This window comes from Pygocentrus nattereri, chromosome 14, assembly GCF_015220715.1.
Source record: "Pygocentrus nattereri isolate fPygNat1 chromosome 14, fPygNat1.pri, whole genome shotgun sequence".
Lineage (NCBI taxonomy): Eukaryota > Metazoa > Chordata > Actinopteri > Characiformes > Serrasalmidae > Pygocentrus > Pygocentrus nattereri.
In genome coordinates, this window is record NC_051224.1 from 29,209,473 (window position 1) to 29,222,914 (window position 13,442).

At 38.2% G+C, this 13,442-nt stretch overlaps 1 protein-coding gene across 2 annotated transcripts in view; it reads left to right on the forward strand.

Annotated features, from left to right (window-relative positions):
* LOC108431920 (limbin) overlaps positions 1-13,442 on the forward strand; it is a 41,782-nt gene that overhangs the window by 8,128 nt on the left and 20,212 nt on the right. For both annotated transcript variants that reach the window (XM_017705407.2, XM_037544481.1), the window contains exons 6-12: positions 1,828-1,928; positions 3,483-3,548; positions 3,927-4,061; positions 4,146-4,294; positions 7,121-7,424; positions 7,782-8,021; positions 10,615-10,790. In XM_017705407.2, the coding sequence (XP_017560896.1) occupies positions 1,828-1,928; positions 3,483-3,548; positions 3,927-4,061; positions 4,146-4,294; positions 7,121-7,424; positions 7,782-8,021; positions 10,615-10,790 (1,171 nt within the window). The remainder of the gene's footprint in view (positions 1-1,827; positions 1,929-3,482; positions 3,549-3,926; positions 4,062-4,145; positions 4,295-7,120; positions 7,425-7,781; positions 8,022-10,614; positions 10,791-13,442) is intronic.

Here is a 13,442-nt window from a genome sequence, read left to right on the forward strand (position 1 = left end):
ACAAAAAACAGACACTCAACAGAGTCTTAAAGGGTCATTCCTCCAGTGTTTCAAACTATCTATATCATTTTTGCATAAAAAATGTATGGATACATGCGTAAACAAATTCATTGAGTGGTCAGATGTGAAATGCTCTGTGGAAGAACAACTCAATAAATCACACCCGTGGTAATTGATACCAGGTATCTGTCGTATTTCATCACTGTAAAAGCTACCTCACAGAAAGTTTTTGCACTAAATGATTAAGAATACACTGGGATATTCTTTTATGACAGATTTGAGATATTGTTTTGGCCTAAAACATTTTTTTTGTAAAAGAATGGTGGAAAGCTACATGCAGGGCATTGTATGGTCAACTAGTACATAAAAGCATTTTCTCTGATTTAACACTATTCACTGATGATTTTAGATAATAATTCAATTGCATTTATTTGTGTTGTTGACATTGTAATCCCAGGTTCCTATGACTTACCCAGTATACAGAAATTCCAAACCAGGAAGTTTCTCTACCATGCACCATTTCACATCAAATCACTTTGAGGAAATTAGTTTATACCTCAAGGACTGATTTATGCAGAAATAAATAAAATATTTGGTGGAATTTCCCTGTATAGTGTACTCAAGCCTAATGAATATTAGCTGAAAGTGACCAGAGAACATTTAAACACCTACACACTCACACAGCCTAGATCAGTATTGGTCCTATTGACTTTAAACTTTTTATTCTGTAATGTGTGTTTGCATGCAGGGGATAACAGGGTTGGTTGAAACGGTTAATTTCTGTAGGAAAATCAAATTTTCAGAAGAAAAATGTACCATAAATAAATTACATTTATCTATTTTGTCAGCATTATAATCTGTTTAAGTGGGGACTATTTTTTTGCAGTTTCCTTTAGTAAGCATGTTACAGAAATATTTTAAAGAGAGAAATAGAAAAAATTATATTAGTTGAAACGACAACTATATGGCTAAATGTATGTGGGCATCCCTCTTTATTATTGAGCTTAGATGTTTTAATACACCTGTTAGTAGTGGGTGTAGCTAATCAAGCACATAGCCATGCAATCTCCATAGGCAAGCACTGGCAGTAGAATGGCTTGTACTGATGAGCTTAGTGACTTTAAACGTGACACTGCCATAGGATGCCACCTTTGCCACAAGTCTGTTTGTGAAATGTTTGCCTTGCTAGATCCACCCCTGCCCCTTCTGTAACATGACGTATTTTCTAATGAAACAGTGCGAAAGTAACTCTGACTCTGATGGTTTGCAGAACACGCACAGAAAAAGATAAAAACAGATTCTGTCAAAAAATAAATAAATAAAAAAAACTCAGCACTACACTATTTTGGGTGTGCTTTTTCTATAGTTTCATTATTTTTAAAAGGATTTTTTAAAAAGTTTTTTATTATTATTTTTTTTTTTATGTGTGTTTTAAGTATACTTTTGGCAGGCAAAAAGATGACACAGATGGGCAGGGCAGTAGGCCTCTTCTCAAAAGGAGTGGCTAAAATGTATGGCGTTTATTATCTGAGTTCTGTCTTTGAAAACTCACTTGAGAAAAACCTACTGAAGACTCAGTACTCGATTCAAGACTCGAGAGTTGTTAACTATACAAGAGTTGTTAACATCATTGGTAGGAGTTTACTGAGTTCAAATGTGTTTTTATATAGAAGCACTATTTCAAAAAACAAAAAAAAAAACCCACCCAAAAACGAGGGGTAGATTTTTGAACATTTTAATTTTTGATTTAGAACTGTTGCAGTTAGGCTCAGGGTTAGGTCCTGACAGTAGTGATTATGGTGTATGTGTATGTGTTTGTCTGTCTAGCTGGCTCCAATTATGTAGTTACGTACATGGCAAGGGTAAAAGGCAGCAAGACTGAGGTTCTGTTTCTACCAGCGTTCCTGACGTTCTCCAACGCTTCCCAGGTAAATTTTCCTCACACTGACCACACACCTGTCAATATGTGTACAGTTACAAGAGGGCCATTTCATATTAAAGCATTCAAGTAAAGTATTAATAAAATATTAACAATAGTTAATACTGTTAATATATATAGAAACAGTATTTAAAAATGTCAAAAGTCAGAGATCACTCTTCATTTATTTAATTTCTAGTCAAAACAGCCCTTCAGCACATGTATATTCTAACCCTGGACTTTCAAATTTCAAGCAGGTAAATAAATATGTAAATGACCATGACAAATTATTGTTAGCGCAAACATATTTCTCAGATTTGTCAGATTTGAAAATATATATTTAGATTTGTTTTCCTTCGTACAGATTGGGAAAATTATATTGTTTATCTGTCAAATCCAAAGAATCCAAGAAAAAAATGAAAATGAAAGAATCCACAAGTGTCTCTGTCCATCCTTCCACTGTAACAAAACAACTGTTTCTGAAGTGATGTGTAGCTGTCAGGAAGCCCTTGTTGAAAAAAGAAGAAAAGATGCTGCTGTTGTTCTCAGAGTAATGAATACTTGTATTGTGAGAAGTAGAAAGTGCAACCAGTCCTCCTGTATAGATTGAAAGCTGTAATAGGTAAAGGGTGGACATGCCTAGAACTAAAACACTCGTATTTAGTTGTTGAGGCTTTCTTTTGAGTTTATTTATTTTAATAAGAAATAAACAAGGTGTTCTTAAGGGTTGTTTCGACCGGAGACCGAAGTACATGAAAGTGTATACACTTATATTGCTTGTGAATCACACCCATACTGCATAATATTTCTTTAGAAATTAGATAGATAGATATACAGACAGACAGACTGACTGACTGATTGATTGATTGATTGATTGATTGAACTAACTTAATTGATCCCAGAGGGAAATTGCAGTGGTTCAGTAGCAAGACACATAATCACATAAACTTACATAAACTATGGAGAAAAATACAAAATAGAAATATCTAGACATAACTTAAAGTACAAGAGAAATAAAATAAAGTATAAAAGTATATTTAATTACATATTTACATGGCATATGAGATATGAGTGGTATGAGGTAGTCTAGCAGCACATGTTATAGACATGACTAACTTTGAGTGGCATCAATATTGTAGTGTAAAGTGCATAATGAAAAGTGTCATTACAGTCATAGTTGTGATATATTGCACAGTGTGTATTGATTGAAGAGGATGTGGTGTGATGTGGTTCAGCACAGTTCAGACAGCAGGAGATCAGTACCATCTCTGCAGTAAGGAGAATTGTTGTAGAGCCTTATAGCAGTAGTGAAGAAAGATGTCACATGGCGCTCTTTAACACAGCGCAGCTGTAACAGACAGCCACTGAATGTGCTTCCCCATTTATCCAGTGTAGCATGCAGAGGATGTGAGGTGTGAGGTGTTGTCCAAGAATGTGGTCATTGATGTTAAATTTAATTGTAAATTTAAATATTAATTATGTAAAATTAATCTGGAAATTGATGTTAAGTTTAATTCCTGAATGTATTGATTTAATTGATTGGGTTCTGTTTATGTTTCTCTAGAATGACATAAATTTATTTGGCCCAGTAATAGCGAACTTTACTCTGAGACTAAACACTACTGAAAAGGTGAGTACGCACTCGCATATACTCAATAGTTTCTTGTTGGCTGCAGTGATAAATCTGTGCAGCAGGGGGCAGCATGCACTAGCACAGAACAGCAAGCACTAACAATGCAGCACTCATAAACAGAAGTATACCAGCTGCTCCTGCCTGCTGCTTTTCCCACTAGATTTTGAAAATGCTTAGGTACATTTAGAATTGTTTGTAATATTATTTTTTGTTGGTTTAATGGTCGTCTACCAGAATATCTTGCTACTTTAAATCTTTCTACATGGCCGAACTGCTGTTTGCTCTGAACTGAAGTAGAGAGAGAAATCTGAGTCACTATCATGAACCACTGGAACATATTCCTCATTAACCAGGTTTGTGTGTGGTGCCTCTCAGGTCTCTGTGAACCACGCGCTGCACTTTGCTGGATTCTGCGGAGCGTTTCTGGTCTCCACACTGCTGTTCTCTCTAGCACTGCTGTCTGCCAGCTGTCTCTACAACAAGTGCCATGCACACTCCCCTCATAACAGGGTTTGTCTCTCTCACATTCCCTCAATTATTCACTCATTGTTCTCTAAGCATAGAGTGATGGTTTTTATAACATTGTCCTTGTAGAGGAAGAGGGGCTTTAGTGGAGGGGCAGAAGCAGAGGAGGCTGTCTGCAACATAAGTGAGTCAGCGAACGAAGAGGCAACGTTTGAAAATAAAATCATTGACATTATGGCACTGGAGGACCCACAGAATGTGTTCCAAGCACTGGACAAGTGAGGATCAAACCGAACACTGTAACCCCTAACTCCTAATTTAAAAAACCTTAGTATCTAATCTTTAACACTTATCACCAATCTCTAACCACTAACCCCTAATCTTTAACATCTATCCATATCCCCAATCTCTACCGTTCATTTTTAACACTTTGTCCCCAACTTAACCTTTGATGTCTGATCCCTAATGCCTAACCTTTAATCCGTGATCTAACCCAAATCACAACACCTGATCTCTAACTCCTCACTCCTAATCCCTAACCCCCTTAATCTCTAATCCTTACCCCTGATCTTGAACCACTAAATGCTCATTTATATTCCCTTTATGTATGTAAAAGAACATGTCAGTTTTAAATGATGTAACCATCACTCCCCTGTACTTCCAAGTGTCCTTTACGTTGGCTAAGGTGTTAAGCAATACAATTACTAGAGGGCAGTCCAAAGTAAAAGTTTCTGACAACAAACAACATCAGAGCAGCAGAGAGGCTGTAATAATGTATAAACTACAAAAGAGGTACCAGTGTAGACTATGGAGGTCAGTGAGACCATTGAACCTTTATGACATGTGGATGGAGAATTCAGAGAACACACACAAATACGCAGAAATAAACGCAGAGTACAGACTAAAGGCTCCATCTGTATTTAACATGGAGCATAAATGAGCCTTAACCCCAATCTCTTACCCTAATCTACAAACCGGATTCCAAAAAAGTTGGGACACTAAACAAATTGTGAATAAATACTGAATGCAATGATGTGGAGATGGCAAATGTCAATATTTTATTCAGAATAAAACACAAATCACAGATCAAAAGTTTAAACTGAGAGACTGTATCAATTTAAAGGAAAAATATGTTGTTTCAAAATTTCATGGCGTCAACAAATCCCAAAAAAGTTGGGACAAGGCCATTTTCACCCCTGTGTGGCATCCCCCCTTCTTCTTACAACACTCAACAGACGTCTGGGGACAGAGGAGACCAGTTTCTCAAGTTTAGAAATAGGAATGCTCTCCCATTCAAGTCTAATACAGGCCTCTAACTGTTCAATTGTCTTGGGCCTTCTTTGTCGCACCTTCCTCTTTATGATGCGCCAAATGTTCTCTATAGGTGAAAGATCTGGACTGCAGGCTGGCCATTTCAGTACCCGGATCCTTCTCCTACGTAGCCATGATGTTGTGATTGCTGCAGAATGTGGTCTGGCATTATCTTGTTGAAAAATGCAGGGTCTTCCCTGAAAGAGATGACGTCTAGATGGGAGCATATGTTGTTCTAGAACCTGAACATAGTTCTCTGCATTAATGGTGCCTTTCCAGACATGCAAGCTGCCCATGCCACAAGCACTCATGCAACCCGATACCATCAGTGATGCAGGATTCTGAACAGAGCGTTGATAACAACTTGGGTTATCCTTGTCCTCTCTGGTCCGGATGACATGGCGTCCCAGTGTTCCATAAAGAACTTCAAATCGTGACTCATCTGACCACAGAACAGTCTTCCATTTTGCCACACTCCATTTTAAATGACCCCTGGTCCAGTGCAAACGTCTGAGCTTGTGGAGCTTGCTTAGAAATGGCTTCCTCTTTGCACTGTAGAGTTTCAGCTGGCAATGGCGGATGGCACGGTGGATTGTGTTCACTGACAATGCTTTCTGGAAGTATTCCTCAGCCCATTCTGTTATTTCCTTGACAGTGGCATTCCTGTTTGAGGTGCAGTGACGTTTAAGGGCCCGGAGATCACGAGCATCCCGTAGATTTTTACGGCCTTGACCCTTACGCACAGCGATTGTTCCAGATTCTCTGAATCTTTTGATGATGTTATGCACAGTTGATGATGATAAATTAAAAGTCTTTGCTATTTTACGCTGGGTAACACCATTCTGGTATTGCTGCACTATCTTTCTGCGCAACAATGGTGGAATTGGTGATCCTCTTACCATCTTGGCTTCTGAGAGACACTGACACTCTGAGAAGCTCTTTTTATACCCAATCATTTTGTCAATTGAGCTAATTAGTGTTAATTGGTCTTCCAGCTGTTCGTTATATGCTCAATTTCCTTTTTCCAGCCACTTATTGCTACTTGTCCCAACTTTTTTGGGATTTGTTGACACTGTGAAATTTTGATTCAACATATTTTTCCTTTAAAATGTTACATTTACTCAGATTAAACTTTTGATCTGTGATTTGTGTTTTATTCTGAATAAAATATTGACATTTGCCATCTCCACATCATTGCATTCAGTATTTATTCACAATTTGTTTAGTGTCCCAACTTTTTTGGAATCCGGTTTGTATAACCCCAATCTCTAACCCTTAATTCCTAACACCTAAACCCTAAATTTTAACCTTTGATGCCTAATCCCTTATTCCTACCCTTAATTCCTAACCCTTGTTCCAACCCAGATTCCAACGCCTTCTCTCCTATTCCTAACCCTTCATCTGTAACCCCTAATCTCTAATTCCTTACAACTAATCCTTAACCCTTAACCTCGGATCTGTAATCCCAACCTCTGATTTTTTACTCTTAACCCCTAATTCCTAACCTAAAATCTGAAGCCTTAACTCCTAACTAACCTCTAATTCCTAACCCCCCATTCCTGACCTCTTGTTTCGAAACCCTAATCACTGATCTTTATAGCTGCATATACATATTGGCAATACAGAATTACTGTGAACGGTACGCAGCTGACAAATAAGGCCATGTAAACATTGCCTTGGTGATAACATGGCAACATAAATCTTTTGTTAGAATAAATAAAATAAATCACAAATTAAAGTTAAGTCTGTTTTTCTGTTTTGTTCTTTCCCTTATTTCTCTGTCTTGACCCCAGTCTGGAGATGTCCACTCTGCTGCGAGGGGCTTTAGCGGTGGAGCGTGTAAGGGTACAGGTTGTGAAGGGTTTGTTTGGGGTGCTGCTGGGCAGTTTGGGGGCAGCTGGGCGACGCGTGGTTACCGTGCTTTTGGGCCAGGTGACGGGCATGGAGGGCAAACTGCAGGAGGAACAGGGGGCACGACTGGCCACACTGGCTGCCCAGTGCACCATGGAAACACAGCAGGAAATGGAGACTCAGCATCATGCACATGCCACTGAGAAAACTCAAGCTGAGAGACTGTTTCACCATGCAGAGCAACAGGTAACATACATTATATGTAGAGTATTGTTATTTTTGCATAGTACTGTGTAAATGTTTTAGGATTCTAAGCTATAAGTTATTTATAGTTATTTATTATTCTAAGCTCTAAGTTATTTATCTGCACTGTAATTGTGGTTTTGCTTGTAAAACGTAAATATTTGGGCACTTCTGTTAAAATTGTGTTCTATTGATTTTTTTTTTCTTTTTCATTTATGTCCTATTGACATTCCTATGCAAATGAGTAGTTTGCTGTTTTGATGGCTGTTTTGAATTTGAAATTAAATAAATGTAGGACTTTCGCATGGTACTGTACATGTATTATAAAGTAAAAATGCTGGATGGTTGTGTGATTTGCAGGAGGTGCTGCAGTGCACAATGCTGCTGGAGAAGCTGCAGAAGTTGGAGCAGGAGCAGCTACAGCGAGGGCTGCTGGCGAGGCATGAGCAGGCATCTGCAGAAGCACAGAGACACACGGCTTTGCGCAGGAGAGTTGAGCTGCACACCATCTTCAGCGAGGAGATGGACGAGGCAGCCAGGATGGGTGAACTGGACAAGGACACGGCCAGCAAGCTGCTGCACCTCTACTACACCTGCCAAGTGAGCTAAAGAACGCCACTACACTTGCCCGCACAGCAAGAAAATAACCTAAACGAACTACTGGGCATGTCTCTACCCATTTTTTGACACATGGTTTTGATGCGCGTTTTACTATATTACTATTTTCTGTAGGTAATACAGCCACACACAGCACATGTCAATTAAAAACGGTTTTGGTAAGATATGCTACACTTCCAGTTACTTTATATTGCTACCAACAGAGCACTTCATTTTGAGTTTGCATATATATATATATATATATATATATATATATATATATATAGTGACAGTCTAAACATTTTTTTCCAGCCTATTTTATTACGTACAAAATACACTTGCTGGCCACATTATTAGGTACTTTATTATTTACTTGCTAGTAAAAGGTTGGACCCCCTTTTGCCTTCAGAACTGCCTTAATTCTTCGTGTCATACTTTCAGCAAGGTGTTGGAAACATTCCTCAGAGATTTTGATTGGTTATTTAAGTTACTGTTGCCTTTCTATCATCTCGAACCAGTCTGCCCATTCTCCTCTGACCTCTCACATCAACAAGGCATTTTCGTCCACACGCTCACTGGATAGTTTGTCTTTTTCGGACCATTCTCTGTAAACCCCAGAGATGGTTGTGTGTGAAAATCCCAGTAGATCAGCAGTTTCTGAAATACTCAGACCAGCCCACTGGGCACCAACAACCATGCCACGTTCAAAGTCACTTAAATCACCTTCCCCATTCTGATGCTCGGTCTGCACTTCAGCAAGTTGACTTGACGACCTCTACATGCCTAAATGCATTGAGTTGCAGCCATGTGATTGGCTGATTAGCTATTTGTGTTAACAAGCAACTGAACAAAATAAAACAAGTATTTCAGACATACTTGAAATACCTAATAAAGTGGCTGGTGAGTGTACATTGTGGCTTCACATTGCTCTAATGTACACTATATGGTATATACACATTCCTAATTATTGAATCCATGTGTTTCAGCCACACCCATTGCTTACCCATTGCTTACATAAAATCAAGCACATAGCTATACAATTTCCACTGGTTGTCAGGGCCCACTAAACATGGCCCACCTTTGCCACAACTCAGTGTGTGAAATTTCTGCCCTAATAAATCTGCTCTGATCAACTGTAAGTGCTGTTACTGTGAAATGGAAGCATTTTAGAAGCAACAACAGCTCTGCAAACCCAGAGAGTGGGGCTGCTGAGTATCACCTATACTTTTTCAATCTCAGCACTGCGTTTGGAAGCAACACGAGCGCAAGAACTGCGCATTAGGAAGTTTATGAAATTGGTTTCTATTATTGAGCAGTTGCGTACAAGCCTATGGTCACTTTTCTGGATACCAAGCATCAGCTGGAATGATGTAAAGCACACTGCCACTGAACTGTGGAGTAGTGGAAATGTTCTCTGGAGCGATGAATCACACTTCACTAGCTTTCAGTCTGATAGACAAATCTGTTTACCAACCAGAATGCATAGTGCTAAGAGTAAAGTTTGGTGACGTTAGTACTATCGCATGCAAATATATTTTAGACAGTTATATATTTCCAGCTTTGTAGCATCAGTATGTGTTAATGCTCATGGTTTTGGAATGAGAGCACGTATAGGGGTGATGGTAAGGTGTCCACATGTTTTTGACCATGTAGTGTATCATCAAATTATCAGATTACTCTAATATGGGTAATAGCCTGCTTTTTTCTCTCTATGTGTTATGCTTTTACTAGGGATGCATGATAAGAATTAAGCAAAATCTAAATTGGTTGGTTTTTTTTGTCCAATCTGCCAGTTTAATGATATAAATAACCTGAAGCAGGTGAGTGTACTCTCACTGTATTTGAATGCTGCTGCTACACCTGTACCAAAATGTCATAGCATAATTATATATGGCTCACTGTGCTAATTAGCCAGTTGTCTAATGCTTTCAATGTTTCACATTATTGGATTCATGTTATTTGAACAGGCAACTGATTCTTTATTTAGCATGTAAGGTTCTAATTTGGCCCAAGAAGCAGTTATTATGTTATGACAGTCATAAACACATTTACATGTGACTGGCCATTCTACTACCAGCAGATCATCCCCATGTTCACTCTGAAGTGATGCAGTTGTTACCACAGAACAGTCTGCATCAGAGTTATTGGAGTAGAAGTGAATGATGTGAGAAAAATCATTAAATATTGTGCTGTTCTTGGCTGTCAGGAAGAAATTGTATCACTGCAGCTTTCCAAAGTATAGACGCATCAGAAAAGCATTATTTTTTTCTATTTTACATTTTTTTTCCAAAGTTAACTGTTAACAACTTTTTAGTTTGAATTGCTTTTTGAATGACACACAATACAGGATCAGTCAGAACAGAGTCATATTGGTCATAAAGGCAGTAACACAGTAACAAAAACAGCCTATTTGGTTATTTTTAATGAATTAAAATAGTTTTAGCACATAAACCACCTAAGAATTATACATGGACTTCAGGGCAAAAAATAAAATACAAGAAAAGCATAAAACATGAGCCTTTTAATGTAGTGTGGTCAGTCTCCCCAGGACAAAACTGCCCAGTGTGTGTGACCAGTTCCCTTGCTCTGCCTGTAGGACCAGCTGGAGGAGGTGTTTGATTTGTTCGTGGCTAGTCAGAGGGCAGCACTAAGTGAGCGTCAGGTCCAGCGACGTTTCCTGTTGCAGAGCCTACATGGCCTGCAGGGGGCACTATTCGACACACTCAGCACTTCCTCCCAGTATGTCGACAGCTGGTTTGCCGAGATTCGCAGGTACAAAATCATCTTCATATTTATCATATCATACTGATCTTATACACACTGTGCTCACTGTATATAAAACTGCTAGATGAATAAAACCAATAATAATGCTGCTAGATGAATAAAACCAAGACATGCTAGGCTTCAACCCATTTAAAATACAATTACTTAAAAATGCAGTTACTTTAAAATGCTACCACACAATCTAGAAGTGTTAAGATATGTTACTATTAATTTCTTGTAAGATGATACACGGTGTAGATCAAATATGGTTAGATTTCATGCTATAAAATACAAGATGCCTTGAATGATTTCTGTAGTTCTATTTAACACGGTCCATTATATTCCTAAAAGTAATAATGGTAACAGTGCCAACATTGCTCAAGGAGAGTCCAGTAGCCACACAAATACCTAAATCTGCTGAAGACATGACCAAATTGTATAGTTTCCAGGGTGAGGGCAAAACAAATGACTCCACAGGGAAGCTTATAACTTCTGATTTCCACAGTTTCTGCAGTTTGCCAGGAGTGAGAAAAGCCCCTTAGACTCATGTTTATGTACGAACACATGATTAAATTGTAAATGAAAAGGTATGTTCAGAGCCTTAATAACATAAATATTTGCCAAACACACATATGCAACATGTAACATAGTTAATACACATGTTAATACTGTTTTATTTATTTTATGTATTCTACAGAAATGACTTATTACCAGTTATGCCTTCAGCAAGCTATGTTGTCTTTTTAGGAAAAATACCAACAGTACACAAATAAATGTAAGATGCATCATATTGTGTCATGAAATTTTACATATTGTTACACTGCTAATAAAATCACATCTACTACATAGCCTACTCCTTTCTAGTGGCTTTGAACATGTTATTAGCCTGCTGTTACTTTATCTGCAGTTTAACTGTGGGTTGGGCAGCTTAGTCATTATAAAAGTACAGGCAGTGTAGATATTACAAGTGTCCTCTACTTACTTACTTACTTATTTACTTATTTAGTTAGTTTTCTCCCCAGTTTAGTTCAGGCCAATTTCACCTGAAGGCACCACCACATCTTTTCAAATTGCTGAAAATGCAGTGTCATTGGATGGCTCAACAGGTTTGGAGGAGAACACTAACTGCCAGTTCTGTTATACCAGCTAACCTTTTATATTACATTTACAGCATTTGGCAGATTCTCTTGTTTAACGGAGCATTTAATCACACCTACCAAAGTATGGAGGAGCGTTTGCTCAGATGGGGAATCAAACTACAGTCTATCATGTGATAGATGCCTGTTTGGTTAACTTGGTGCTGGGTGAAAGGGGAGAAGGTGGGCTGTCCTACCCTCCCTAAGAGAGAAAGGCCAATCATGATGTCTTGGGTTCCTGGCAATGGACGGCTAGGGTTGAATAATTTGGGAAAATATCTAATTGTGATGTGCGATTGTGATTGCATCTGCAATTGCAATTACTTTCTGTAAACTGATATCCAGGCCTGTTATTTTGCCCTAGAAGACTACAACATCCAATTTTTCTGGTTTAGGCTTGAACACTGTCAGAGGGCTTGTTTGGCTGTACCTGCCCAAATACTATGGCGGGGGAAATAATCCTGATACAATCATCTTCTGCTGCCCAGCTTAAGATTTTAACTCTCTTGTTAAAAAAAAAATCTGTGACAATTTTATTCCTATCTTATTGTACTACTGTGGTAAATGCAGAGTGTAAATACAAGCAAGATGATTCTATTAAATATCACTGAAAATAGTTGCCAGAAATGGTTCCCTTCTCTTAGTGTGAGAATGTGGGAACTTAATGTGGGAAAATTGCCAAGACTTTGACAAATTAAATAACCGCTATATTAACATAATTGTTAATCAGCTCTAATCTTTCAGACTAGGTCAAGATGCCCCTACTCTCTGTCTCTGTTTCCCTCATACTCTCTCTCTCTCTCTCTCTCTCGTTCATTGTCTCTTTCTTTCTAGAGCTCTTTAATGCAAATGCAAATGGTTTGTGGCAGTGACTGAGTGAAGTTTCTAAGCAGGACTGGGGATGGCGTTGAATTCAATTCAAACAGAATTGAAATGAGTGGGCTCAGTTGGAGAGAAGTGCTCAAAGCCCAGTCCTGCTGCTGGGGGAATTTAAATGGAGCATTAATGTGATAAAGTTAGATCTGATTTCTCTCCATGTCACTGAAAGACTCATTCGTATCAGCATCACACAGAATGTTGGATTTGACAAATATGGAACAAGCTCAAAAGTTTCATTATTAATATAGCAACAAGAATCTTTTATTTCAAGTTTCTGTTCATGGTTTGTTTCTCATTATGTCTTCTTAAGCTATCGACTAACATGAAAAGAGGGTTGTTGGCAAATGTTAAACATAAGCATTTCTTGCGCTTGAGCTTTCACAGTGGCAACCTGGGGTTTCATTTATTGGTGACATTTTATTTTAAGGTCTGCTTTTTAAAAAATGACTAAATCATTAGCAAGCGAGTAATAATGCCTTTGCAAACAGCCACATCATGTGAGCTTAGCAATGTTGTATAAAATGCTTATATGATGCATTAATAATTCTTATTATTTATTAACTGTTTGATGATTAGTAAGTTAAATGTTAATTTTTCCTAACCTTACAGTTGCAGACATACTTGAAATATCTTTGTAATGTGTTAA